Here is a 25,671-nt window from a genome sequence, read left to right as displayed (position 1 = left end):
CTCATTTTTATAAATGTTTGCCCCTTGTGTCTCATTCCGCCTTCCCTCAAATCGGCCTATGGCCCCATTTTTTAGAAATGTTTGCCCCCTCTGTCTCCAGTGCCCCAAAATCAGGCGACAGCTGCTTCCTTAAGAAATAAGTTTGAACTTTTTGTTTGTCTCCGCATCCCCTCAAATGAGCTGATGCCCCCCTTTTTAGAAATAAGTCTGCCCCCTTTGTCTTTCCAACTCCCAGAAATCAGGCGACGGCTCCATTTTTAGCAATAAGTTTGTCCCTTGTGTCTCTTTCCAGCTCCCCCAAATCAGGCGGCGGCCCCGTCCTAAGAAATAAGTTTCCCCACGTCTCTCCCCCCAGCCCCGGCCAAATGAGCTGATGGCCCTATTTTTAGAAATAAATTTGCCCCCTATGTCTCTCTCCCCACCTTCTCGAAATCAGGCCATGGCCGAATTCTTAAGAAACAAACTTCTTGTTTCAAATCAGTTGATGGCCCCGTTTTTTAGAAATAACTTTGCTCCCTACCACTCTCTTCACCTTCCCAAAGTCAGGCATGGTCCCCATTCTTAATATGTTTGCCTCTTGTGTCTCTCCACCTCCCCTCCCCTCCAGGTCAACTGATGGCCCCATTTTTGGAAATCAGTTTGCCTCCTATGCCTCACTCCCTCTCCACAATCAAGTGACAGCTCCATTTTTAGAAATAGGTTTGCTCCTTATGTCTCTTTCCCTCTTCCCGAAAATCAGCCTGCTGCCCTATCCTCTTTGAAATAGATTTGTCCTCTAGCCCTCCTCCCACCCCGAAATCGGGAGGCTGACCTCTTTTTACGAACAAAGATTGCCCCTTTCCTTCCACCCCGTCCAAATAGGGATAGCTTGACGTCTCCTAGAAACTACATGCCGCACTACTCTAAATAAAGTTTTCTCTTGGCCTCTGCCCCAGAGCGCCCCCGGCCATCAGGCAGTTTCTCCAAGATTAGAAATAAAGTTGCTCACTGTCCTGTCCACGGTCACCGCTCGAATTCTTAGCTATGAGATTTTCCTCTGTCTTTTAAAATAAACTAGCATTTATTAGGTGCCTACTAAGTGCTAGGTGCTGTGCTAAACACTGGGCATACAAAGGAAGAAAAAAAAGCAGTTCCTTCCCTCAGGAAGCTCACAGTCGAATGGGGGAGACATGCAAAAAACTATGTTCAAATGATATGTTTGGAAAATAGTGGTTTGTTTCCTGTGTTTGCTCAATTCTTGAAAGTAAATTTGTTCCCTGGTCTCCCATCTTCCTTAGAAAATAGGTACCTGAACAAACAAAACAAAACAGTAACCTGTTCACCATATAGTCCTTTACCTCCCTTCCTGCAAAGAAGGCCTCAGGTGGCTGCTCTTAGAAATAATATTGCTTACTTTCTGGTTCATTCCCCTAGAAACCAGGCTGCTGCTATTATCCCTGGAAGTAAAGAAGCAACTTTTTAGCATTCAGTCCTCATCTTTTCTAACTTCCTCTTCTTTTCCTAAGTATCCTCCGACCTAAAGTGAAGGGGAATTAAGTGATGAGCTTCTAGGAAGCTCAGAGATGGACCAATTTGGGATATGTTTTCCCACAGTGCTTATCAGTTCAAGGGGATGGTAGTCAAAATTATCCTTTAGCTCTCTGGTTTTCAGGTTATTTCACTTCTAAGTTAGAGAATGAGACTCTTCCCTGAGGTTGCAAGGTTCCTAAATACTCATTCTCTCTACCTTGTCCTGACTCTTTTGCTGATAATGTTTGGTTTTCCTGGAAACTTCACATTCATCCAGTTCCCAATTGAACCTAGCATTCTCATGATTTTATTAAAGTCAAGAAAAATCCAGTCTTCACTCATTTCATTCCTAGTTATTCCTTCCAAATCCAAAACAAATTTAAATCAGCATTCAGGCAGTTATAATTTTTAAAGTTTCCTGAGGTGATTTACCCAAATTTCAAAGTCCTTATGTTCAAGTTGACACTTGTGACAAGTATTGATATGGTAGCTCTTAAAGCAGGAATTACAGCTTTTATCATTTCTTAGCCAAATTAATATGGATTAGTAGCATGCAAAAGTACAAAATGAAAAGCCATGGGCTAATTTTTTTACCTTCAAAGTTCTCCTTTTTAGTATTATATTATTAATATATGTTATGTTATACTTATTAATATTATATATTATATATTCTATTAATAATAATAGAATTATTTTAATTCTGACAAAAATGCTGGTATGGAGCCCCAGACACAGGAGAAAAAAATTCATAAAACTCCCTATAGTTATACTGGAACCAGCCTTTATTTGTATTGATTCTGAGAGACACTTCAGTTATCTCTTGGTCATGCCACTGTTGCACTCTGGCCTTCATGTAAAAAAGTTGTTACCTGTGCACAATAGACTGTGGCATACTATGGGGGAGGGGTATCTATTTTTGAAACTATAGGGGAAGAAATTCAGCCATCTTTAGCTGACAAAAAAAAAGAATAGTGCTGAATTTCTTTGGCTGGAGACACATTCCAAAAGGATTTTTTTTTCTGGAGTCTTTAGAAGTACGATTTTGAGAGAAATTTTTCAAACTAGTACATTTCAGAAATAGTAACTTAACAAGATGCACATAATGGAGTTTTTATTTGCCCTTTTGGTACTAAGTACCTTGTAATATGAAACAGGAGAGTTGAAAAGGAACAATGTAGTTGTCTAGAATATAATAAAGTATCATTTGGATTGTAACTGGATAAAGAAAGTAACCAGAGCTTTCTTACAGGAGAATGAACACTACCTGAACATAGATTTTTTCAAGAATTCCTCTTTCTCTAAACATAATATTTCCCCTTTCTCTGCTCTTTTCTCTATTTCTTCTGAAATGCATGTCGTAAGACTAAACTAAAAATTTCGGTTAGTTCACAAAATATGTTAAGGATATATTTCTTTAATTCAGAACCTCCTTTTTTCAGATATTTATCTGGCGTTAACAGTAGTTGTTGATATCCAGTCAATTAAATATCCAGAATAAGTAGTAATAACTGTCTTTCCACAATTTTAGTCATATTGTATAATACAATAAAAATTAGAACTACATTCAAGTTTACATTATCCCCCAGAACACTAATCGTTTTAAGATGTCAAATTCCTTTGTTAGTTCTGTGTTATTTGCAATATAAAGATTATCTAGTGAAACATTTATTTCTTGTCTTACTTTAACATAAAGAAGTTTATTTTTGTTACTTTTTTAAAAAAATCTACCATACAAAGGATTTGGCTTAAAATCTGGACTAACCTCATATACAATGTACTATAGTAAAACAAGCATTGTTATGTAATAGAATAACACAAACTCCATAGCACATATAACACTTGATAAATAGATAATTGTGTATCTCTAGACCAAGAGTAACTTTTTTGTGTATGTCACAGAACCCTTTGTCAGTTTGATGGACCCCTTCTCAGAATGTTTTCTAATGCAGAAAATAAAATACATAAGATTACGAAGGAAACCAATTATGTTGAAATGTAGTTATTACAATATATTTTTTAAAAGTTCACAGACCCAGGTTAAGAACCCCTGGGCTAGGCTCACCTCTGTAACTGAAAATAATTTATTAAAGCAAAGGATAAAGAAAAAGCAAATCTTAGAGGAAAAAAATATAATGAACCTACACTATCCTCTGTTTTACACTGTATCGCATTAATAACAACTAATATTGCTTTTACTTAATTTAATACTGATTGCATCTAACCTTTACTAACCAACTTTGAAAATTACTGTAGTTTAGCCTGCGACATAAATGATTAGAGGGAACGGTTTGACATGGACACTTCAGATGATGCAACAAGCAGCTGCACAAGTGTTTTCTTAAGGTCTGGTAAGTGTGTGGACCCAGAAGGGGTTATTTGGTGTTTTAAATATGCTTGTTTTTCAAGTTTTTTTTTTAATTTCCATTTTTGCTTTTACTTATTTGTGGGAAAATAAAATATTTTAGCTTTCATTAGCCTTAGATTTGAATTGTATTTAGTACTTGAACAATTGTGATTTTCTTTTATTTTTTTTTTAAAGATAAGTACTTATTGTGCTGATAGTTGGATTTAATCATTAGGAATTTTAATGAGATCTCCAAACTAGAGAACCTTAATTTTATCCTAATTCCTTCATTGTCTAGATTTCTTTACTTTTAAAGTTTTTATTGAAATTATTTGCTTTTACATCATCTTTATTTCCAAATATGGCCCTCTTCCTTCCCCTATTCTGTGAGCCATCTCTTGTAACAGTATAAAAGAAAGGAGGAAGCAGTTCTATAAAACTAACCAACTTAACACTTGAGTCTGATAATATTTGCAATTTTTCCTGCCTAAAGTTTTCTACCTCTGCAGTAAAGGGAGGGAGGTACAGTTTCTTATTTCTTCATCAAAGGTAAATTTGATCATTATAATTATACAGCATTAAGGTTCTTTTTATTGTTTTTTCCTATTTACATTATTGTCATTGGGTATATTTTTCTTGCTTCTGCTTAATTCATTGTATATCAGTACATATAATTTTACCATGCTTCTCTGAACTTAACAGTCATCATTTCTTACATCTTAGTAATATTTTATTATATTTTGTTGTTGTATCTGTCTTTTCTTGACACCTTTTGGAGTTTTCTTGGCAAAGATACTGGAGTAGTTTGCCAGTCCTTCTCCAGCTAATTTTATAGATGAGGAAACTGAGGCAAAAAGGGTTAAATGACTTCCCCAGGGTTACAGCTAGTAAGTGTCTGAGTATGGATTTGAACTAAGGAACAGGAGTCTTCCGGATTCCAGGGCCAGCACTCTATCCACTGTGCCACCTAGCTGCTCCTTTATTATATTGATGTGCCACATTTGTTCAGACATTCTCCAATTTCTGGTCAGCTACCTACTTTGTTTCCAGTTCTTTGCTAGACAAATAATTCTACTATGTATATTTTGGTGCATCTGGGACCTTTTGTGTCATTGATATTGGGGAATATGCCTGACAGTGAATATCTAGGACAAAGAGTACAGACATATTACTTTTTTCCTTTTTTATTTTTTACTAAGTATAATTCCAAATTGCTTTCCAGAAAGGTTGGACCAGTTCATAGTTCTGTCAACAGTATCTTAGTTAGCCTGTCTTTCCAAAGCTCTTCCTGGGTTATTTTTAAAATTAATGTTACCCCAAATAAAATGGTAGTTCAGGGAATGGCACTGCTGATGGGGGAAATATACTACCAAGAAAATCAACAGTTAGTTATAGAATTATAGCTGATTGGAAGGCACCTTACAGATTATCTAGTTTGGTGTCTTTATCATTCATATATTGATAACACTTTGACTCCCCCCCCAAAAAAAAACCAACCCTGTGAAGGATGTGGTACAGATGTTATCCTGATTTTACAGAGAAGGCAGTTAAGTCCCAGAGAAGGGATATAACTTCCCTAAGATCCCACAGCAATTTAGTGACAAAGGAAGAACTAGAACCCATATCTTCTGATACCAAGCATTTTTTTTACTAATATGCTGGTCAAGGTATAGGAAGGATGAGATGAACCTTACAAAGGGACATTCAGAATCAGCCTTATCAACATACTTGAGAAGCCTCCACATAGTAGTTCAAAGGCCAAGTGGTTTTAGCCTTAAGAGGAACATTGAGGAGGAAATCTAGAAAAAGGTTTTGGGCTGTTTTCAAATTCTAATTGTGTCACTTAGTAGCTTTGTAACATTGAGTAAGTTCTTCACTGCTCTGCAGCTCAGTTTCCTTGCCTATAACAGTAGGCAGTCTGCAGTAAGAAAAATAGTCAAGTTATGTATAAACAAGCTATCTTTTTTAATATAATATAATGAATGCTTTTGAAATAATTGTGAGACTTGTCAGCTTTGAAAATTTTGAGAAATTTGCTGTGGTGCCTTTGAAAATTTGCTTGAGCTGATCTTTCAATAGGCTATTTGGGTATTTACGTACATATGTATATACATACATACATGCGTACATATACGTAAAGATTTTTTTTGTTTTTAATGACTTTTTCTGAATATAAAATACTGTATTGGCAAGATCACTATAAAGAGATGGATTGGGGAAAAATCACAACTAAACAAAAGAAAACAAATATTCTCAGATAATTTCACCTAAATGTTTTTAGTTAATGTTCTCGTACTAAATGATGAAATAGCATAGTGTAAAGTGTTTTAAATGTATGTAAAGAACAATTTCTGATTAAAATTTTGGAAAGAATATATAAACAGGAATAAATTTGACCTGTGTTTCCCATCCTCACTTTTGTATAATAGTTTGGTAGATTTCCAGCATGAGGAAGCTCATTTAGTAGTAATGGGAAAATAGAATCTCACAGATATGTTTTTCTGCATGACTAGTCAGGCAAATTTAAAAACCCAAGAATGGTGTACCTTGGATAATGCTTAGCTTTCAATAGAATGTTTGCAGGCATATTTGCAGTAGCTTTTCTCATGATGTATTACTTATTTTATGAAAGAATGTACCAAGAGCTAAAGATAAGCCATAAGAATAATTTTTATTGTTGATTCCCCTTAAATTTTCTACAAATTCTCAGTTTCTTTCCTACTAGACTGTAAGCTCATGAGGACAGGGACTATGTCTTATCTGAACTTTACAGCCCTACAAGTGCCTAGCAAAGTGTTGTGAATTAATGCTCCCTCTAAAATTTCCTGTAAATGTAAATGAAGATTTACAACTTCTTAGTGATAAAACATAATGAAGAGTTACTTCCCTAAGAGGTTTGTAGTTATAGTTCATTTATTCATTTTAGTCTTAGTCATTTCTGAGTGTGGTATTTGCATAGAAGATGAATCAAAGGTAATTCAAGCAGCTGTTAAAACAAACTTGTTTTCCTATGAACAATTTCTGGGACACATTCATTATAGAGAAATATTCCATTACAAACCTCAGTTTAACAAGGACCTTATCAGAGGATGTCTTGGCTTAGCACCAGTGAGTCTTTTTAAGACACTTTTGATTTAAAAAAATACCTAGTGTAGCCAAAATTTACAATAAAAATCATGCTTTTTAAAAAACCATTGAGTGTTTTGATTAGAGCATCTGTAGCTCAGAATGGAAAGAAAGCTGGCCTCGGAGCCAGGAAAAACCTAAGTTCAACCTGCCTCTGGAACATATTAGCTCTGTGCCAGTGGATAAGTCTCTTAGTCTTTTAGTGCCCAGGGTAACTCTCTAATACTCTGAGTGACAAATGAGTTGCTGCTTTGAGTTGATGAAGGGAACTTTCACACTGGGAGTTCCATAAACTGATGAAATCACAGGTCTATACTGCCCCCCTCCATAGAAATCTTACTTCTTTGCATTACAAATACAGTGTAATAATGCATTTAGTAAAATACTCAATTCCCTGCTGACCCTCTCTTCTGTCTTCACTTTTCCCTCTGTCATTGAAATAAGTCTACATGAGCTTTCTCTTTGATTCTTTTACTGATTTTAGGGAGAACACCACAATTCTACATATATATGGTATGGGTTTTGGTGTATGTGCTAATGAATTCAGTAGGTGTTATTTAGTGCCATTAGGATTCCCATTTCTTTGGTTTTGACTGCAAAATCCAAAACTAAATCTACTACTTCTGTTTTCCTTGTCAAATGAAATAGCGTATAGGAAAATTGAAGTCACTGAATTTACAGTGAAACTACGGAATCCAGTTATACCAGAGTACTCAGTAAGAAACAAGTGCACATAGTTTCTAGCTTTCTCCCACTTCTCTCGTTGGCCTGTTGGAGTTGCCAAATACATAGCATAAACAACATAGTTAGGATGACTGTCAGGTTAGCAATGCAGTATAGTACTTTGCAGGACCAGTTGCAAGATGTAGTGTACTAGGAAGTACTTATATGTCATCTGGTTTTTTTTTCCCCCTCCCTTTGGGTAGAAGTTACAACTTTTCTTTTCCTCACTTATTTTTCCTTAAGAGGTTAGATTTGTCGTTCAGTCATTTCAGTTGTATCTAATTCTTCATGACCCTATTTGGGGTTTTCTTGGCAAAGATACTGGAGTGGTTTGCATTTCTTTGTCCAGCTCATTTTATAGATGAGGAAACTGAGACAAGGAAAGTTAAGTGATTTGCCCAGGGTCACACAGCTAGTAAGTGTCAAGTGTCTGGTCGAAGGCTGTGTTTGAACTCAGGTCCTCCTGACTCCAGGTCCGATGCTCTATCCACTGCACCAACTAGCTGCCCCAAGGATGAGTCTTCTTGATTCTAGACTGGGCACTCTATTCACTACACCACCTAGCTGCCCCTAAGAGGTTGAATTGGCTTACTTTGTTCATATGACTTGATGAGTTTATCAGTACCTGACTTGGAATAAAAATTCCTTTCTCCTTAGGTATTTGATTAATTTAGCCTTTTTAGTTTGGTTCAATATATCTATCAGTGCCTGATAAATGAAGCTTTTGATATTGTCAGGGTAAAACTCAACTTCTCTGTTTCAAACTCAACATACTCTTAGTTATTGTAAGTAGTTTTAAGTAAGTAGCAAATGAATGACCCTCCTAGCTTGTCTTCAGCCTATTTCACTGTTCTAATTCATTTCCTCCATAAAAGATAGAGGAATCAGACCTTGTATGTCAGCACCAGTATCCTATTAGATTGTAATGGTTAAGTACCAAAAAAAGACCACAAGTGTTTTTCACTTTCCCCTGCTATGTTTTCCTATTTGTCAGGTGATCTGCCTTTATAACAGGCATTTTATTTGTAGGTGTTTATACACTCGCACTCAAATACAGTAAGTATAAATTAGATGATTTAGTGGATTTTTAAAATGTCTGTACCAGTTTACTGATACATTCAATTTTGTAATTTTAGCACTTTATGCATTTTCAACATTGTTTTGTCAATAAATACCAAAAAAAAATTCAAAAGAATAGTTAATGACAATTTCCATGGAAACCAGTGTTAAGGACCAATGTTCCCAACTGTGATATTTCACATATGATTCTTGAATTTGTTTGCCTTGTATTAGCTATTTAATTGGTTTTCTTTGACTAGTGTGGAATTTTCAGTAAAACACTTGTATGTTGTATCTAGCTGGAAGCTCTGATATGTTCTTACTAGGTCCTGCCTTGTAACCTAAGGAAATTGAGAAAATAAGGGATACAGGGGTAGGGAACCTGAGGCTTCGAGGCCACATGTGGCCTTCTAGGTCCTTGGGTGCAGCCTTTTGACTAAGTCCAAGCTTTACAGAACAAATCCTTTTTATTAAGGGGATTTGTTCTGTGAAGTTTGGATTCAGTCAGAGGGCTGTACTTGAGGATCTATAAGGGCACATGTGGCCTCAAGGCTGCAGGTCCCCACCCCTGTAATATACTATACGGCTTACTTACCTTGGCATGTGTTTCTTGGATGTTAAAGAAAATTCTCCTTCATTCTCCTTCATTCTCTTTCTCTCTCTCTCTCTCTCTCTCTCTCTCTCTCTCTCTCTCTCTCTCTCTCTCTCTCTCTCTCTCTCTCTCTCTCTCTCTCTCTCTCTCTCTCTCTGTCTCTCTCTCTCTCGTTATCATCTCCCAAAATGACACTTATACTTTGCAAGTGAAATACTTTTATGGTGCAAACACCTCATCTATTTCTTAACAGCTCCAATGCAGTTACAGTGATTCTTCCAAGGAAGCTTTTTTCTAAGCCTACTATTTTCCCTTGTAGTTTTCTATAAAGCAGAGTTTGTGGTGATTGGGTGTGAGGACTGGGTAGCAGTGCGTTGGAAATAAGATACTGGTATTATTTCCCTCCCCAGTCGTCATGTCATACCCTTTTGGAGGATTGAGGTTGCATATGGATATAGTGTGAGAAGAATGTGGAAAGGAAAGAGGAAGGATGCTAGCACTTCTTCTGTCTCATCACAGAACCTATTTTGTCTCTTGAAGGTGACATTACTATTTTTGCACTATATATATTTTTTCAGTTGACGGACATCAGCACCTGTGATGAGTAATATTTAAGCCCTTAGGAAGTAAACATAGTACTCAGTAATCCGTGACTTAGCAAAGATTTTTTTTTGGTGAGAAATACTCTACACAGTTGCCTTTTTGGTTATCCTTTTTATAAAAAAAAAATTTCTCACGTTTCAAGAGAGCTCCTTATGTGAAACATGCAAACATGAAAAAGGCTATCTCTTCCTCACCTATGTGCTGCCTTCCTTCTTTCCTCCTCCCATCTCTTGTCAAAAAAGTTGGCACTTGAGGTAAATTATGGATTCAAAAAAAGCTGTGAAAAGCAAAAAGAGTTGAGAGGAGTTAATAAGAGATTAGTCTAACTGGAAGAGAGCCTGTTTCTTTCATGGTCCTCTCCTAAAACATTTTTTTATACATTGTCTATTATTTTTTTAACTGAAATTCTACTAATTAGAGATTTATTTGGGTTAATAAGCCACCTTTTGTTATGCAAATACATTGAGATGGTTAAGGATCTGGATACAAATTTTCTTTTTAGTACCTAGATGTACTAAGGAGTTTTTTCTTTGTTTTGTTTGTTTTTGTTTGGTTTAGGGGAAGGAACACTTTACACTTTGGCTAGGAGTGGGGTAGAGGATAGATCAGGTAGATCTTTTGGGAGTTGCCTTTAGTGAAGATGGTAGGGGTTACTCTTAGGACAGCAGAATCATTTTTAGACCTTAGAGTCCTAGGTAGAGTGTCACTAGGAAGTATGAAGGTACTAAAAACAAATTTCACACATGCCATTTATTCATTTATTTATTTTTTGGTTATTATTTCTGCACCTAGGAAAGGGGTAGGAAACTTTCTTCTTAATCCACATGCTCACTTGATCCAGGACTGTAGCTAGTACTATTAATGTAGTAAATAGTTTAGTTACATTAGGGTTTGAATACACTTTTGTGGTCTGACCTAGAAAACATACTTCTCCATACCTCACATAATCTGTGATTTTATTGGTGATCACTTCACTAATATGCATCATATTCAATATCCATACCCTCGTTATAAGATCATGGGTCTTTAGAGTTTTAAGCAAACTTAGTATAGCATCCTTATTTAACAAATAAGGAAACTGAAACCCAGAAAAATCAATTATTATGGTCCAAAGGTATAACTAAGAGCCAGCCTTTAGGTGATGAATTTAATTAAGCTAGTCCTCAGATGACAGACATAGAGACAGATGAAGAATCTATTTGTCAAACCCATATTTGAAGCAACTCCAGCATGGTGTAGGACCTGTTAGACCTTATGCTCTTATGGTATAGTGTTCTCAAGCATAGGAGTACCTAAATGTCACACTGGTAATTATGGTGATAGTAACAACTGATGTTTCTATAGTAATTGATAGTTTGCAAAGTATTTTCTTCCCAACAGCCCTGTGAGTTCAGTGGTGCAAGTGTTATAGTCCCATTTTGTTGGTGAAGAAACTGAGCTTTAGCAGGGTCAAGTGCAACTTGATAGTGATCATATAGCCTAATTGCTTAAGTCATCACTTGAACCCATGTCTTCTGTTGGAGTTTGTCCTCTTGCCCTTGTATCATGCTGCCTCGTGTGATGAGGTGTTAAAATTAGGCATTAGTGTAATATGCCCACCTGACTACATTCTGCCATTTGTACATTGTTTACATATAAAGGTGCAAACAATTAACTTATAAAATTCTTGGGTAGGACACAGCTGGTTCACTCATAAGTTAGAGACTACCTCTGTACTTCTAGTGGACGGTTATCTGGATTTTATATCTGCATCTGTTTCTGAAGCTCAGTCTATAAAACTTTGATGTGTGCTGTACTGTTATGTGATTCCCAGAGCTAAATGCAAAACTTATTTGATTTACATTTATTTGGATATGGGTTTTTGAGAGGTGTTAGGCTCTTCAAGTCCAAACAGAACATAGAAACTAAGTCTTTTGTGACTTACTTTGAAATATTTTCAAATCTCTGCTTTAAAAAAAAACAAATGAGAGGAAATTGTAACTGCAGATGATATATGTTTAGTTATGATAAGTTGCTAAATGTCTTCTTATAGTGTGTTTTCTATCAATTCACACTCTTGTCATATTTGGGACTCTTGCTGTCTTAGATGTGATTTGCTAATGGTGAAAAATTACCTTTAGTTTTCCTTTTCATGTACTAGTTTAATTTTCCCTTGGTTCTCTCTATCAATACACATTCATTTAAGTAATTATCCAATATTCTTAATTCTTAGAATGTGTAAATTTTTTTCATTTTTAATTAACTTAGGAAAGTTTGCTCGGTGAAAAAATATATATGTATATATGTATATACGTATATATAATATGTGTGTGTGTGTGTGTATATATATATATATATATATATATATATCTCCTCATTTATAGGATATATATGCATATATATATGTATGCGTGTGTGTGTATATATATATATATATATATATATATATATATATATATCCCCTCATTTATAGGACCATAACGTCAGAAATTTAGAGTAAGAACAGACCTGAGATGTCATCTAATCCAATTCCCACTTTACAGATGATAAAGCCAAGGCTCAGAAAAATTAAAGGACTTATGTGTGGTCATACAAGTAGTAAAATAGCAGATCTGGGATTTGAACCTTTTGAAGCCTCTTGAAAGTTGTGCATTTTACAAGTGGGCAGAATTGCAAGACTTAAGGGGCAGAGTAATACATTTGCCAAAAAGTACAGAGAGAACCTTTCTGAATTGGGATTGAAATATATATAGGACTTGGATTCAGATGATCTGGGTTTGAAGGAATGACTTGGACACTTCTTTTTTCCCCACTTTGCCCCTCTAACCATCAGGTTTTTTATCTGTAAAATGGAGTTACTTTTTGCATTTCTTGCCTTGTAGCATGGTTATGAAGAACCTGCTCTGTAGCATGTAAAGTGTTATAGAAGAGTAAGCAGTGCTTATTATTCATCTTATTGTCATACATAAGTGGTATGTGCCTTTCTTATATTCCTTTTTTGAGGTCTCCTGTCTTCTAGATCTATATAATGTGTTTTTATTTTTATATGAAGCATTCATAGTTATTTATGCACTTGTTTCTATAGATATTTTATTATCAATAGGTAGATTTTAAAAACCTCTACATCTTACACAATTCTTTCTTTTTATCTTACCTTCTTTTTCCCTTTAGTCATTTACCAAACAACTGAATAGTCAATTTGTTTCTGAATTACCACAAATATATAGGTTTCCCATGCAAAGATACATTCTTGCTGTTATTTAAATTCCTCAAGCTTAGTTGAAGTAGCTGTAAGTGAAGTCTAAAGAGGATGAAGGTGTGAGAGTGAATAATTGGGCAGTCTAGTTTTGGAAAATTCTTAACAGTTTTATGTTATTTTTCAGTTGATAATCCATTTGAGAACATGTCATTTTAGGTGCTTAACTTATATTTCCTCTGGAGAGTTCTTCAGCATGAAAATAAGATAATGTTTTTGTTTATTGAAATGATCTTTGTCTATGTGGTTTTGTCATAAACTCTCTAAAATTGGTCATATATCACGATTGAAGAGAATAATAAATCATTACTATGATAACATTAATACTTTTTATTTAGGATTCATTCAGAAAGTAAATGCTAATAGCTGATTTGCTATGTATTTCTCCTCTCACTAAGTTGAATAGCACTTATGCCTAAATTTATATCATTATTCTTTATTAATTTTTATTCTTATTAATATACCTATATACATAATTGATCACCGATGAGAAAAACCAAGAATAAATAAAACTTTCTGGCAGACTTTACACTGATGTACTTATAACAGCATAATTAGGGAGTTCAACAAATCTCATACTAGAAAAATTATACATGTACGTATACACATGTATATGGTATCTCCAAAGTCTTAGTGGAGTTTTAATAGTATATAACTACTCTAAAATATGTATGTGTACACACATGCATATATGATATACTAATATACAACTTCAAATTTTTAGGATTCAGAACTTTTTAATGTGTTTCTTAAATGATAGCTTTTCTGTTCTTGATGTGATTGAGTAGGCAATGCTGTCAAACTGAAAAAAAAAATTAATCCCTGCTGGCAACATATTGACTTTGAAAACCACAGATTAACATTACTTATGTTTTATTGTATTTTTATATCATTTGTTAAATATTAGTTACATTTTAATCTTGTTGAAAGCATCCTGAATTTGACACTTTTAGACTAGCTTGTTAAGATTTATTTTAGATTCTGTGATCTTAATAACATTGCCTTATTTTGCCCTTGTCTCTTAAGCAATAACAATACCTTTCTCTTATTTCTGAACCAGTAGTAACTTCTTTGTGCTTAACTAATCCTATGATGGAATCCTTATCTGACTTTTTGATAAATTGGTTTCTGTTTGATTGGTTAGGATGTCACTTATAAAGAATTTATCATAGTTAGGCAGCTAGAGATTTGGAGAAAAGGAAAATAAATCAGACTTTTTTGTTACTGACCATTAGGAAACATTAAGATTACTGGATAATATTTGACATATTTTGAAGGATTCTAATTGATGATATGCTAAGCATTTAAAGAGACCATACATTACTATCAGCAATACTTTTTATGCTTTTACAATGAGCATTATTTTCTGGTTCAATCAAATTCTATTAAAATGTGAATATATTTAAGTTTATTGCATTTTAAATGTTTTAGGAAGGCCTTCATTTTTCATTTGTGTTAAGAATCTTTTCAAATTTTCTGGCTGCAAAAGATAGACTTATTTTCTGATTTATAGCCTTCCAAGAGTAGTGCACTGACTTGAGGAAAGTGTTATTACATAAATTTACTCATGTTAAAAGCTTGCATCAATTTCAAGATTATCTGCTCTGATCATATTGTCTTATTTCTGTGGAAATAACGAAGAACTTCAGTTAATCTGATACCCTTCAATTTCATATTTATAGCATAAAAATCTGCACAATAACAACAAAAATGAAAAGCTAGCAAAAAGTGAAAATTAATTATAATTTGAAGTGACTAGATATAAGTAAGTTTTGAGTTTAAAAATTACCACTAGATTCTTTCATAGTTTGCTACATATACAATATGATGTTTATGCCTCAGGTAATGCAGTGAATTTAAACTTGCTTGTTGAGGTCTCCTTTGATGATATATCATCTTGGCTCTAAATTTGGCATCTTGGTGAAGCATGAAGTTCAGAGTCTCTTGGTTTTTTGCTGTGGTGGTGGTGGGATAGTGGTGAACCATTTTTATGTGGTTTAACATTTTCATACTGAAAGCATGTTGATAATTCTGAGTAAAATCAAAAAGTGATAAAATAAATATCATGGTTGTGTTGTGGCATCAGTGACCTAATTGCAAATTGGAAACTGTTTTGTAGAAGTTATTCATCTCTAGTGAAACTGACGTAAAAATGTCTATTGGTAGAATGTTTTACTGCTTAGATAACATAAAAGACATTACTACAAAAGAAAAGTATGTCTGTCAGCTTAGATTATTTTGGAGCTTTAGGAAAATCTAAAGCTGGCATTATTCAGGTGATAGTGAGGAAGAATAGAAGAGACTTGTTATTAATTGATGTAGGAAAGTAAAATGTGGAAATCAGCCTTTCAAGCTTTGCATCTGAGAATAGCACACACTTTCTGAAACAGAATGTAATGAAAATACATTTGTTGAAAAAGAGGTCCTAGATTTGGAATCAGAGGACCTGGAATTCCCACTCTTTCATGTATGCCTTATATAACCATGGATTAATCACTTAATTTCTTTGGACCTCAGTTCCTCATCTGTAAAATAAGGAAGTTTGACCAGATGGTCTTTTTAAGAACCTTCAGATTTTAAATCCATAATTCTCTGGTCATATGAAAAACATATTAAATTAAGAAAATGTCTCGATTGGAGTGTTTAAAAATCCTTCAGAGTTTTCCTTTGTTTTAGGTTTTTATCTTTTGGGGGGTGGCAGATTGGTGCTTAGCAATCAAATCTTTTTCTACATTTCAGTCTATAACAGAGAAGATCCCTTCTAAGCCTTTGATTCATTCTTGCTTTATACTAAAAAGTCATCTCTGTTGTAGTCAGAGCTGTGTGAAAAGAAAAAAAAACTATGTAAAGGACAAGTGCATTAAGAGCTGCACAGTCTAAACAATTCAGTTACACAGCTTATGTTGATAAAGTATAATCAGTATCTGGCTAAAGAACAACTTCATGTTTTTAGCAAAGTGTTTTTATCATTAAAATGATAAAATAGTTCCTGTTTTTGAGAAACTTAAATTCTGCTGTTGAGGCTTAAGTGGGGAACATGTAATAAGTAAACAGAGGGGCATATTTGTGGTTATTAGGAGAAGGGAAGATCACTCACAATTGGGAATGGAGTGTAGTGGGGAGAATCTGGAAAGATTTCCCTTATATGGTGGTGCATGAGTTAAATCTTGATGGAAACCCAGAATTCTTTGAAGTAGAAATGAGGAAATAGTGCTTTCCAGACATTGGTAGCAGCCTATGCTAAGGCATAGAAAGGGGAAATGGAATGCCTAGTTTAGGAAACAGCAGGTAGGTTAGTTAGACTGGAACAAAGAATATATGAAGACCAGTAATGGGCATTAACCCTAGGAAGATAAGCTGATGCCAGTTTATGAAGTCTTTTAAATGCAAAACTCTAAAATGTTATTGTGTGACATGTTTAACTTCAATAGAAATGATTTCTAGAGTATGACATTTCTTATATTCATCTAGTAAGGTTCATTTGATCTCCTACACTTACCTTTGGCTGCCTGGACTTTAACCTTCAGTCCCAATTTGACCTGTATGCTGGAAGTAATGTTCTAATTTCTGTCCCAAAGTCAGTTAGACTAGTTTTTCCTTAAAAGGTATTAAAACCATTACTGAAATGTGACTGCCTATATATGGGGCCTTAAGGCTCAGGCTGTTACCTTCAGTTTCCAATTGCCTGAGTACAAAACCACCATGAGAAGGAGCTCTAGATGCTATTTAATGGGTAGAAAATGATGGGCAACTCAGGCAAGGGAGCTTTGCTCAAGCTGAATCAGCTTTCGGTGTCCTCAGTGCAAACCTTTGTTGAATATCCTGCCATGACTTTATTAATTCTTGAATGACTTCCTGTGTTTCATTTTGTTCCAATATTGAATGTAAACTGCCAAGGGATTGGCCTGAGTCAGGCCCAACCCAGAACAACCTCCTATCAAATATATTACTAGTGTGGTCATTGCTCTCTTTAAAAGGCAGGAAAGCTCTCTGACATTTTTGTTGTTCAAGAGTAATCTTTAGGGGGCAGCCAAGTGGAGCAGTGGATAGAGCACCAGCCCTAGATTCAGGAGGCCCTGAGTTCAAATCCGACCTCATACACATAACATTTATTAGCTGTGTGACCCTGGGCAAGTCACTTAATTCCATTGCTTAGCCAAAAAAAAAAAAAGTAATCTTCAGTGTGATCCTGGGTTTTTAGCTCCTATTACTTCTTGCTTAGTTTACTGCTTCTTAATCTTGTCTCTGAATTATGGGTTTGGTGTCCTCGTGTTCTACCTTTTGAACATTTTTGACTTGGGGTCTACCCTGTGTCCCTGATTTTAGTGAATGACCCCTTGACTCCTTATTCTCTGTTCTCTCACACCTTCTACCCATTGTTTAGCCCTACAGTTCCTACATTCATACCTAGTCACTAGCCTGTGGCCCCTGATATTGGCTTTTAACCTCTGCCTTAATTCTTATTCTTGCCTGAAATACTACTTTAGAATATTTTTAGAATTATTTAGTTCAGCTATGCTAATTTGGTTATCAATTATGTGGCAATTGTGGCCTTTTTTTTTTTGCTTAGGCAACTGGGGTTAAATGACTTGCCCAGGGTCACACAGCTAGTAAGTGTTAAGTGTTTGAGGCTGGATTTGAACTTGGGTCCTCCTGACTCCAAGGCCAGAGCTCTATTTACTGCGCCACCTAGCTGTCCCTTGTGGCATGTTAAAACCTAGAATAGGTCCTTTATGTGCAATGACTGTTTATGCAATCTATATCTCATCTCTTTACTGTGCTTGCATGTATCAGTCATATCATGATCCCAGCTATGCTCAAGAGGCATACATTCTCTTTGCAGTATTATGGCCAATTTTAGGGAATATATATTAAAACAATAGTCTCAGTTCTCAAAGAGTTAACTTGCCAATTGAATTAATTAGTCTTTTATTTCATTCAACAAATATTTATTGGGAGAAGTTTAAGGCATTGTTTTACTACATGAATACTAACAAGGCAGCAAAATTAGGAATTAATATAAATTATGCTGATTTTTCCCTCTCCACATGTATTCAGTAAGCATTAAAGGGCTCTTGATAAACTGAAGTGCTGATTATTTGAAGAGCTTTAGTTGACTGGTGGGAGAGCTATTTTGTTTTTCTTATCTTTTCCTATTTTACAAACCTCATGATTAAAGCAAAATAATGCAAATAAACATTGATTTCTGGTAAGTTTTTTTCACTTTTTCTACCCCTTCCCCCATAAGTAATTGGAAGATAAGATTTCAAAAGATCTGTAAAATAAACATGAGAATGAAGGGAGATATATATATTTTTTTATAAATTTATTTATTTTTAGTTTTCAACATTTACTTCCATAAGATTTTGAGTTCCAAATTTTCACCCCATTTCACCCCTTCCTGCACCCCAAGATGGCATGCATTCTGAATATCCCTTCCCCTAGTCTGCCCTCTCTTCTCTCTCTCCCCCCTTCTCCTATCCCCTTCCCCTTCTATTTTCCTGTGGGGCAGGATAGATTTCTGTACCTCATTTCCTGTATTTCTTATTTCCCAGTTGCATGTGAAAACAATTTTTAACATGTTTTTAAAACTTTGGGTTCCAAATTTTCTCCCTTCCTTCCTCCCCACCCACCCTCATTGAAAAGGCAAGCAACTCAATATAGATTAAACATGTGCAGTTATGCAAAACACTTCCATAGTAGACATGTTGTGAAATATTAACTCTATTTCCATTAATCCTATCCTGCCCCCCATTTATTCTATTCTTTCTTTTGACTCTGTCCCTCCTCAGAAGTATTTGCTTCTGATTACCCTTTTCCCAATCTGCCCTCCTCTCTATCATCCCCCTGCTCTTTTGTCCCACCCCCTCCATTTTTCTGTAGGGTAAGACAGATTTCCATACTCCATTGAGTGTGTATGTTATTCTTTCCTTAAGCCAAATCCTATGAGAATAAGACTCACTCATTCCCTCTCACCTTCCTCCATTTCCCCTCCACTGTAAGAGCATTTTCTTTTCTGTTTTTTTTGTGAGATAATTTACCCTGTTCTGCCTCTCCCTGTCTCCTTCTCCTAGTATAATCTTCTGTCATCCCTTAATTTTATTCTGCAGATATGACTGCTTCATCTTCAACTCACTCTGTGCCCTGTATCTATTTATCTATCTATTTATCTATCTATCTATCTATCTATCTATCTATCTATCTATCTATCTATTTGTCTGTCTATCTATATCTATCTATCTATCTATACATATAATTTTTTCCCTCCAACTACCCTAATGCTAACAAAGATCTCATGAGTTATAAATATCATCTTTTCTTGCAGGAATGTAAACTGTTCAACCTTAGTAAGTCTCTTGTGATTTCTCTTTCCTGTTTACCTCTTCATGTTCCACTTGAGTCTTGTATTTGAAATTCAAATTTTCTATTCAGCTCTTGTCTTTTCATCAAAAATGCTTGAACGTCCTGTATTTCACAGAATGACCATTTTTTCCCCTGAAGGATTATACTCAGTTTTGCTGGGTAGGTGATTCTTGGTTGTAATCCTATCTCCTTTGCCCTCCGGAATATTATATTCCATGCCCTGCTGTCCCTTAACGTAGAAGCTGCTAAATCTTGTGTTATCCTGATTGTGTTTCCACAGTACTTGAACTGTTTCTTTCTGGCAGCTTGTAATATTTTCTCCTTGACCTGGGAACTCTGGAATTTGGCTATAATATTCCTACGAGTTTTCCTTTGGGGATCTCTTTCAGGAGGAGATCAGTGGATTCTTTCAATTTCTATTTTGCCCTCTGGTTCTAATGTATCAGGGCAGTTTTTCCTTGATAATTTCTTGAAAGATGATGTCTAGGCTCTTTTTTTGATCATGGCTTTCAGATAGTCCAGTAATTTTTAAATTCTCTCTCCTGAACCTATTTTTCAGGTCAGTTGTTTTTCCAATGAGATATTTCACATTGTCTTCTAATTTTTCATTCTTTTGGATTTGTTTTACAGTGTCTTGATTTCTCATAAAGTCACTATGTTCCAATTGCTCTATTCTAATTTTTAAGAAAGTATTTTCTTCAGTAATCTTTTGGACTTCTTTTTCCATTTGGCCAATTTTGCTTTTTAGGGCATTCTTCTCCTCATTGGCGTTTTGGAGCTGTTTTGCCATTTGGATTAGGCTATTTTTTAAGGTGTTATTTTCTTCAGTGTTGTTTTGTGTCTCCTTTAGCAAGCTGTTGACTTGTTTTTCATGGTTTTCTTGTATCACTCTCATTTCCTTTCCCAGTTTTTCCTCTACTTCTCTTACTTCCTTCTCAAAATCCCTTTTGAGCTCTTCCAAGGCCTGGGAGTGATTCATATTTTTCTTGGAGGCTTTGGATGTAGGAGTTTTGACTTTGTTGTCTTCTTCTGGTTGTATGTTTTGATCTTCTTTGTCACCAAAGTAAGATAATATAGTCTGACTCTTTTTTCGAGGTTTGCTCATGATCCCAGCCAATTACTTGAGTTTTAAACTCTTTGTTAAGGTAAGAGTCTGCTTCCAATGTGGAGAATGTACTGTCCCAAGCTTTGGGGGTTTGTATAGCTGTTTTCAGAGATACTTCTAGGGACCTGTAAATTTTCAGTTCTACGACCAAGGTGATATGATAAGGGGCGAGGTGTTTACTCCTTTTCTGGTCTATGAGTGACCACAAGCAGTCTTTTCTGTCTTGGAACTGTGAGGAAGGTTTCCTCTCCACAGCCACTCCAAGCTCCACCATGCCAGCGTTCCTCCTTGCCCCGGGACTGCCACCCAGAACTATGATCCAGATCCAAGCCTGGGCAAAGCAAGAGATTCTTGTCTCAGCACTGGCAAAGAGATCCCTGCAATCCCCCTCTGATAAGCCACTGGATTCCCTCTCAGCCTGCGGGACTGAAGCTCAGGATACAGCCACCACCCAGGGGCCCATGCTTTGCACCCTGGAACTGGCCCTGAGACCTAGCTCCTCTCTCAGCACCGCAGAAACAGACTTTTCCTACTACCTTCTAAGTTGTCTTTGGCCTTCCTGGTTGAGAAGTCTGGAATCCGCCACAGCTGCCTGAGATTCAGTCCTCTGAGGCCTGCTCCAGGTTGGCTGTGGCCTGTGCACCGAGGCTGTGCTGTGCTCCTCTTCCAGCCCAGCACGATATACCTTTCTGATCAACCATCCAGGCTGTATTGGTCTGGAAATTTGCTTCACTTTGTCTTTTTTGTGGGTTCTGCTGCTTTAGAATTTGTTTAGAGCCATTTTTTTACTGGTATTTGAAGGGTTTGGGGGAGAGCTCAAGCAAGTCATTGCTTTCACTCAGCCATCTTGGCTCCGCTGGGAGATATTTCAAGTAAAAAAATTGCAATATTTTTTGGAAGTAGAGAGAGGAAACAGCAAGCATTTCTTAAATAAGCTACAAAAAAGCTTTGGGAGTTTGAGGCTGATTTCTAATATGAATTCATTTCAAATAGTGGTGGCAAATATCTTAAACATTTTCTTGACCCCAGTTTCCAGTTCACTTTCTGGCTATACCAACATTATTACTACATTCTAATGTAAATTAAACTTCAGCAATATTTTAGTAGTGTTAATTCCCATCCAAAGCCACATATTTTCAGTTTTGTATTACATAGAAAAGCTAATAGTCCAGAAAGAAAAATAATAAAATTCAGCTGAAGTTAGTAAAAGAATAGGCGTATACATTTTAAACCAAATTGGATGCTTTGAGTAATGCATTGTTTTATGAATTTTAGCTTGAATGCATAGAATAGTTATTTAAGTATTCAAGTCCTATTTTTCTATGTATATGTTGAAAGGATAGATTAATTTATATTTGACTATTTCCATCATCATGTATATGATAGACTAATTTTTGCTAACTAGAAGATTTGGTTCTTCTTTTTGACCTATTCATGCTTTGTTAGTCCAGTGGAGTAAGGATAGGGGCCTTCTTTGTGAGGCTTGGCAGTGTGATTCCTACATTGTAGAAGTATATGAATTGGTTACTGTTTTTGGAAGATGGGTTAGATTTGGGCTGCCATACTCAAGAAATGTGGTCAATTTTAGTTAAAAAAACCCCCACCCAATTCTGATTTCACTTGCAACAGTTGTTTCAGGTATATGTAATGCAAGGTGAAATGTTACACCAATTTTTCTTTTCTCTTGCTTCTCTTAATTATGATCTCTTAAATTTGGCATCCTTGGATAAAATACATATGATGTCAGCCACAGGTCTTGTGCATAAAAACCAAATTGATTATAGTAACCAAAGGTATACATTAATGTAGGATATCTAGTTCCAATCTTACTAACTTGATTATTTAAAATATTTTTGTTAAAAATTACTGATCATCTAAATTGTTAATTTAAAATAACATGTGGGGCATTTATTTGTACCTATATTATACTGATGATGTCCTGAACAGACTGATAATTCAACAGTTTTTCTTGAGTTCTGTGCCCAATATTGTGCTATCCATTGTGGGAGAATCAAGAGTGGTATTAAAACATGGTTCCTCCCCTACCTCTGGGGCTACTGAACATCAAGTGGGAGAGGACAAAGTTTTCATCTTCCCAAATACCTAGACACGGTAGTTACTTAATCAGTGTTTACTGAATTTTAATTAATTGATAGCAAAGACTCAACTAGCAAACCGTACTTACTTGTCTATATATTTTTTCAGATGAATTTCTAGTCAGATTTTCGTAGTGGATCTTTTTGCTTCTATCAGCTTAACTTGTAAATCATTAAGACATTTCTATTAACATTCAAGACTGTGCATGTATTCGTGTCTACTGCACAAAGTCAAGACATTTTGAGTTATCAATGACTGTATTCATATTAAATTCATTAAATTAATTTTATTGGGGGAAAAAACCAGCTACTGAGCAAATTTCATCAATATGTGAATAATGGCGGCATGGAAACATTTTAGTTCCTTTTCTCAAAAATGTTAAATGACTGGAAAATATCACTTCAATAGAACTTCAGACAGGTGTCTCATAAAAGAGAAAAATACCTAATCCTGCATATCTCTAATGGCTTTTTCTTTTTTAAACAAGATAAATGATCCGTGGATAGGTTTATTTTTTCCCCTTTTACATTGTCAGATTACTGTTGAGCTAAATTAACTCTTGTTTAATATTTGGTCATTATTTTGTATCTTATGTAAGAGAAATAGCAATGAGATGAACTTAAATGAGTATTGTCCCATTGAAGGCAGGCACCTTTGGAGTCAATATATAGATTTGTTACACTGATAATATCATTGCCCAAAACATCTAGAGCTCCTCTTTTGAAGCTACCTTGAGGAGCAGTTTGTAAATAAAACATAATCAAATTAATTACTTTACAGAAAAATGTGGTTTTGGATAAAAATAGTGATCTAACGTTTGAATGCTCAGTGTGATCACAGTTATGTTGTGAATATTTTCTGGCTCTTGCCCCCAAATTGAGTCTAATGAATGATTTACTTTCATTGAGAGTCCTTAAAAATAAAAATTTCCAAAGGCATGGATAGTAATTACATGAGAATTTCAAACATATTTGAGCATTGGTAGCATGGCTTAAATATATATTTCTTCAGGGTGGTGGCTTTGAAGAATATGACATTGTTTGAGGATGTAACGTGTGACATGTTTGTTCAGAAACCAGAAGCAAAGCCAAGAAATCCAGATTGAAGAGACGGAAATCGATCAAGCAAGTCAATTAACATTTATTAAGCACCTGCTATATGTCAGGTACTGTGCTAAGTGCTAGGGATAGAGAAAGAGACAAAAGACAGTTCCTGCCCTCGAGGAGCCCATAATCTAATGGAGGAGACAACATGCAAACAAATATATACAAAGCAACCAATAGACAGATAAATGGGCGATAATTATTAGAGGGAAGGCACTGGAATTAAAAGGAGTTGGAGAAGGCTTCCTATAGAAGGTAGAATTTTGGTTGGGACTTCAAGGAAGGTTGGTAAACAGAGTGGAAGAAGGAAAACATTCCAGGTATGGGGGACAGCCAGAGCTGTGAGATAGAATGTCTTGTTTGTGGAACATCCAGGAGGCCAGTGTCACTGGATTGAAGAATACATGTCTGGGAGGAAGGTATAAGAAAACTAGAAAAATAGGAGAGAGCTAGGTTATGAGGGGCTTTGAATGCAAAATGGAGAATTTTGTATTTGATCCTAGAAATAATAGGAAGCTACTGGAATTTATTGAGTAAAGAGTGTTGATATGATCAGACCTGTGCTTTAGGAAAATCACTTTGGTGGCTGAATGGAGGATGGATTGGAATGAGGAGAGACTTAAAGAGGGAGATCTACCAGTAGGCTATTGCAATAATCAAGGCATGGGATAATAAGGGCCTGGTAATGTCAGAGGAGAGAAGGGGGTGTATATGAAAGATGTTGCAGAGATGAAATTGATAGGCCTTTGCAACAGATTGGGTATAGGAGATGAGAGATAAAGGATAACTCCTGGGTCAGGAGGGAGCCTGAGGAACTGGGGGAGGATGGTGGTGTACTCTGAAGTAATAGGGAAGATGGGAAGTAGGGAGGTTTTAAGTGAAAAGATATAGTCTGTTTTGAATAGGTTAGCTTCCTATGTCTTTTGGATATCCAGTTTGAGATGTTTAAAAGGCAGTTGGAGATGCAAGATTGGAGGTCAGCAGAGAGGTTGGAACAGGATAGGTAAAGTTCAACAATTATCAGCATAGGGAAGTAATATAGAAACAGAGAAGAGGACCTAGGACAGAACCTTGAGGGACACCTGTGACTAGAGGATGTCATTTGGATTAGGATCCAGTAAAGAAAACTGAGAAGAAGCAGTCAGATAGGTGGGAGAACCAGAAGAGAGAGGTGTCTTGAAAACCTAGAGGGAAGAGACTTTCAAGGAGGAGAGAGTTATCAGCAATGTCAAAGGCTGCAGAGAGGTCAAAGGGAATGAGGATTAATAAAACGCATTGGATTTGACTACCAGGAGAACAAGTGAAGATGCAGTCAATATTGGAAAGGGTGGACATGGAGACTGTGTTGTTCTAGGGGGAGCCAGGTTTCAACAAGATGGAATGAGATTCTAGTAGACAGAAGGAATGGGAGTGGAAAAAATTTAAGATTGAAAAGGACTTTGTGGGTACATTATTTGGCCAGGAGGAAACAAGATTTCTCCTTACTTGGAAGAAGGAACCATGGGTTTTAAATCAGAGAGCCTGAGTTTGACTTCTAATTCTGCTACTTTTTTAGTCACATGATCTTGGCATGCCAACAAAGTTCTCCAAGCTTAAGTTTCCTGTTATGATCATCTAACTTTTAATCACCCCTTATACATTTTGACAAGATCCTCTCCTGAAATATAAGTACATAAGGAAAAAAAACCTGAGTTTACTAATTGAGTGGATGGAGTGCATAAGGTCAGTGGGTGAGATAACAACTAAGCTTAATATCCTTAAATAGATTATATAAACCATGTTCCTTCCATAAAGGTCACTGGAAAAAGAATT

General features: G+C 35.7%; 1 protein-coding gene across 5 annotated transcripts in view; it reads left to right on the top strand.

Annotated features, from left to right (window-relative positions):
* PHKB (phosphorylase kinase regulatory subunit beta) overlaps positions 1–25,671 on the top strand; it is a 242,117-nt gene that overhangs the window by 273 nt on the left and 216,173 nt on the right. Inside the window, exon 2 of one of the 5 annotated variants that reach the window (XM_020985103.2) lies at positions 3,768–3,857. The exons of 2 other annotated variants lie outside the window; for them this stretch is intronic. In XM_020985103.2, the coding sequence (XP_020840762.1) occupies positions 3,803–3,857 (55 nt within the window). In that variant the 5' untranslated portion in view covers positions 3,768–3,802. Of the gene's footprint in view, positions 1–2,758; positions 3,858–25,671 lie in introns of all 5 variants that reach the window. 2 more of the 5 variants (XM_020985102.2, XM_078150090.1) reach the window with 2 other exon arrangements.

The sequence above is a fragment of the Phascolarctos cinereus genome, unplaced genomic scaffold (genome assembly GCF_003287225.1).
Source record: "Phascolarctos cinereus isolate Bilbo 61053 unplaced genomic scaffold, phaCin_HiC Scaffold_2;HRSCAF=192, whole genome shotgun sequence".
NCBI classification, from domain to species: domain Eukaryota; kingdom Metazoa; phylum Chordata; class Mammalia; order Diprotodontia; family Phascolarctidae; genus Phascolarctos; species Phascolarctos cinereus.
This window is presented reverse-complemented; position numbering and strand designations above follow the sequence as displayed.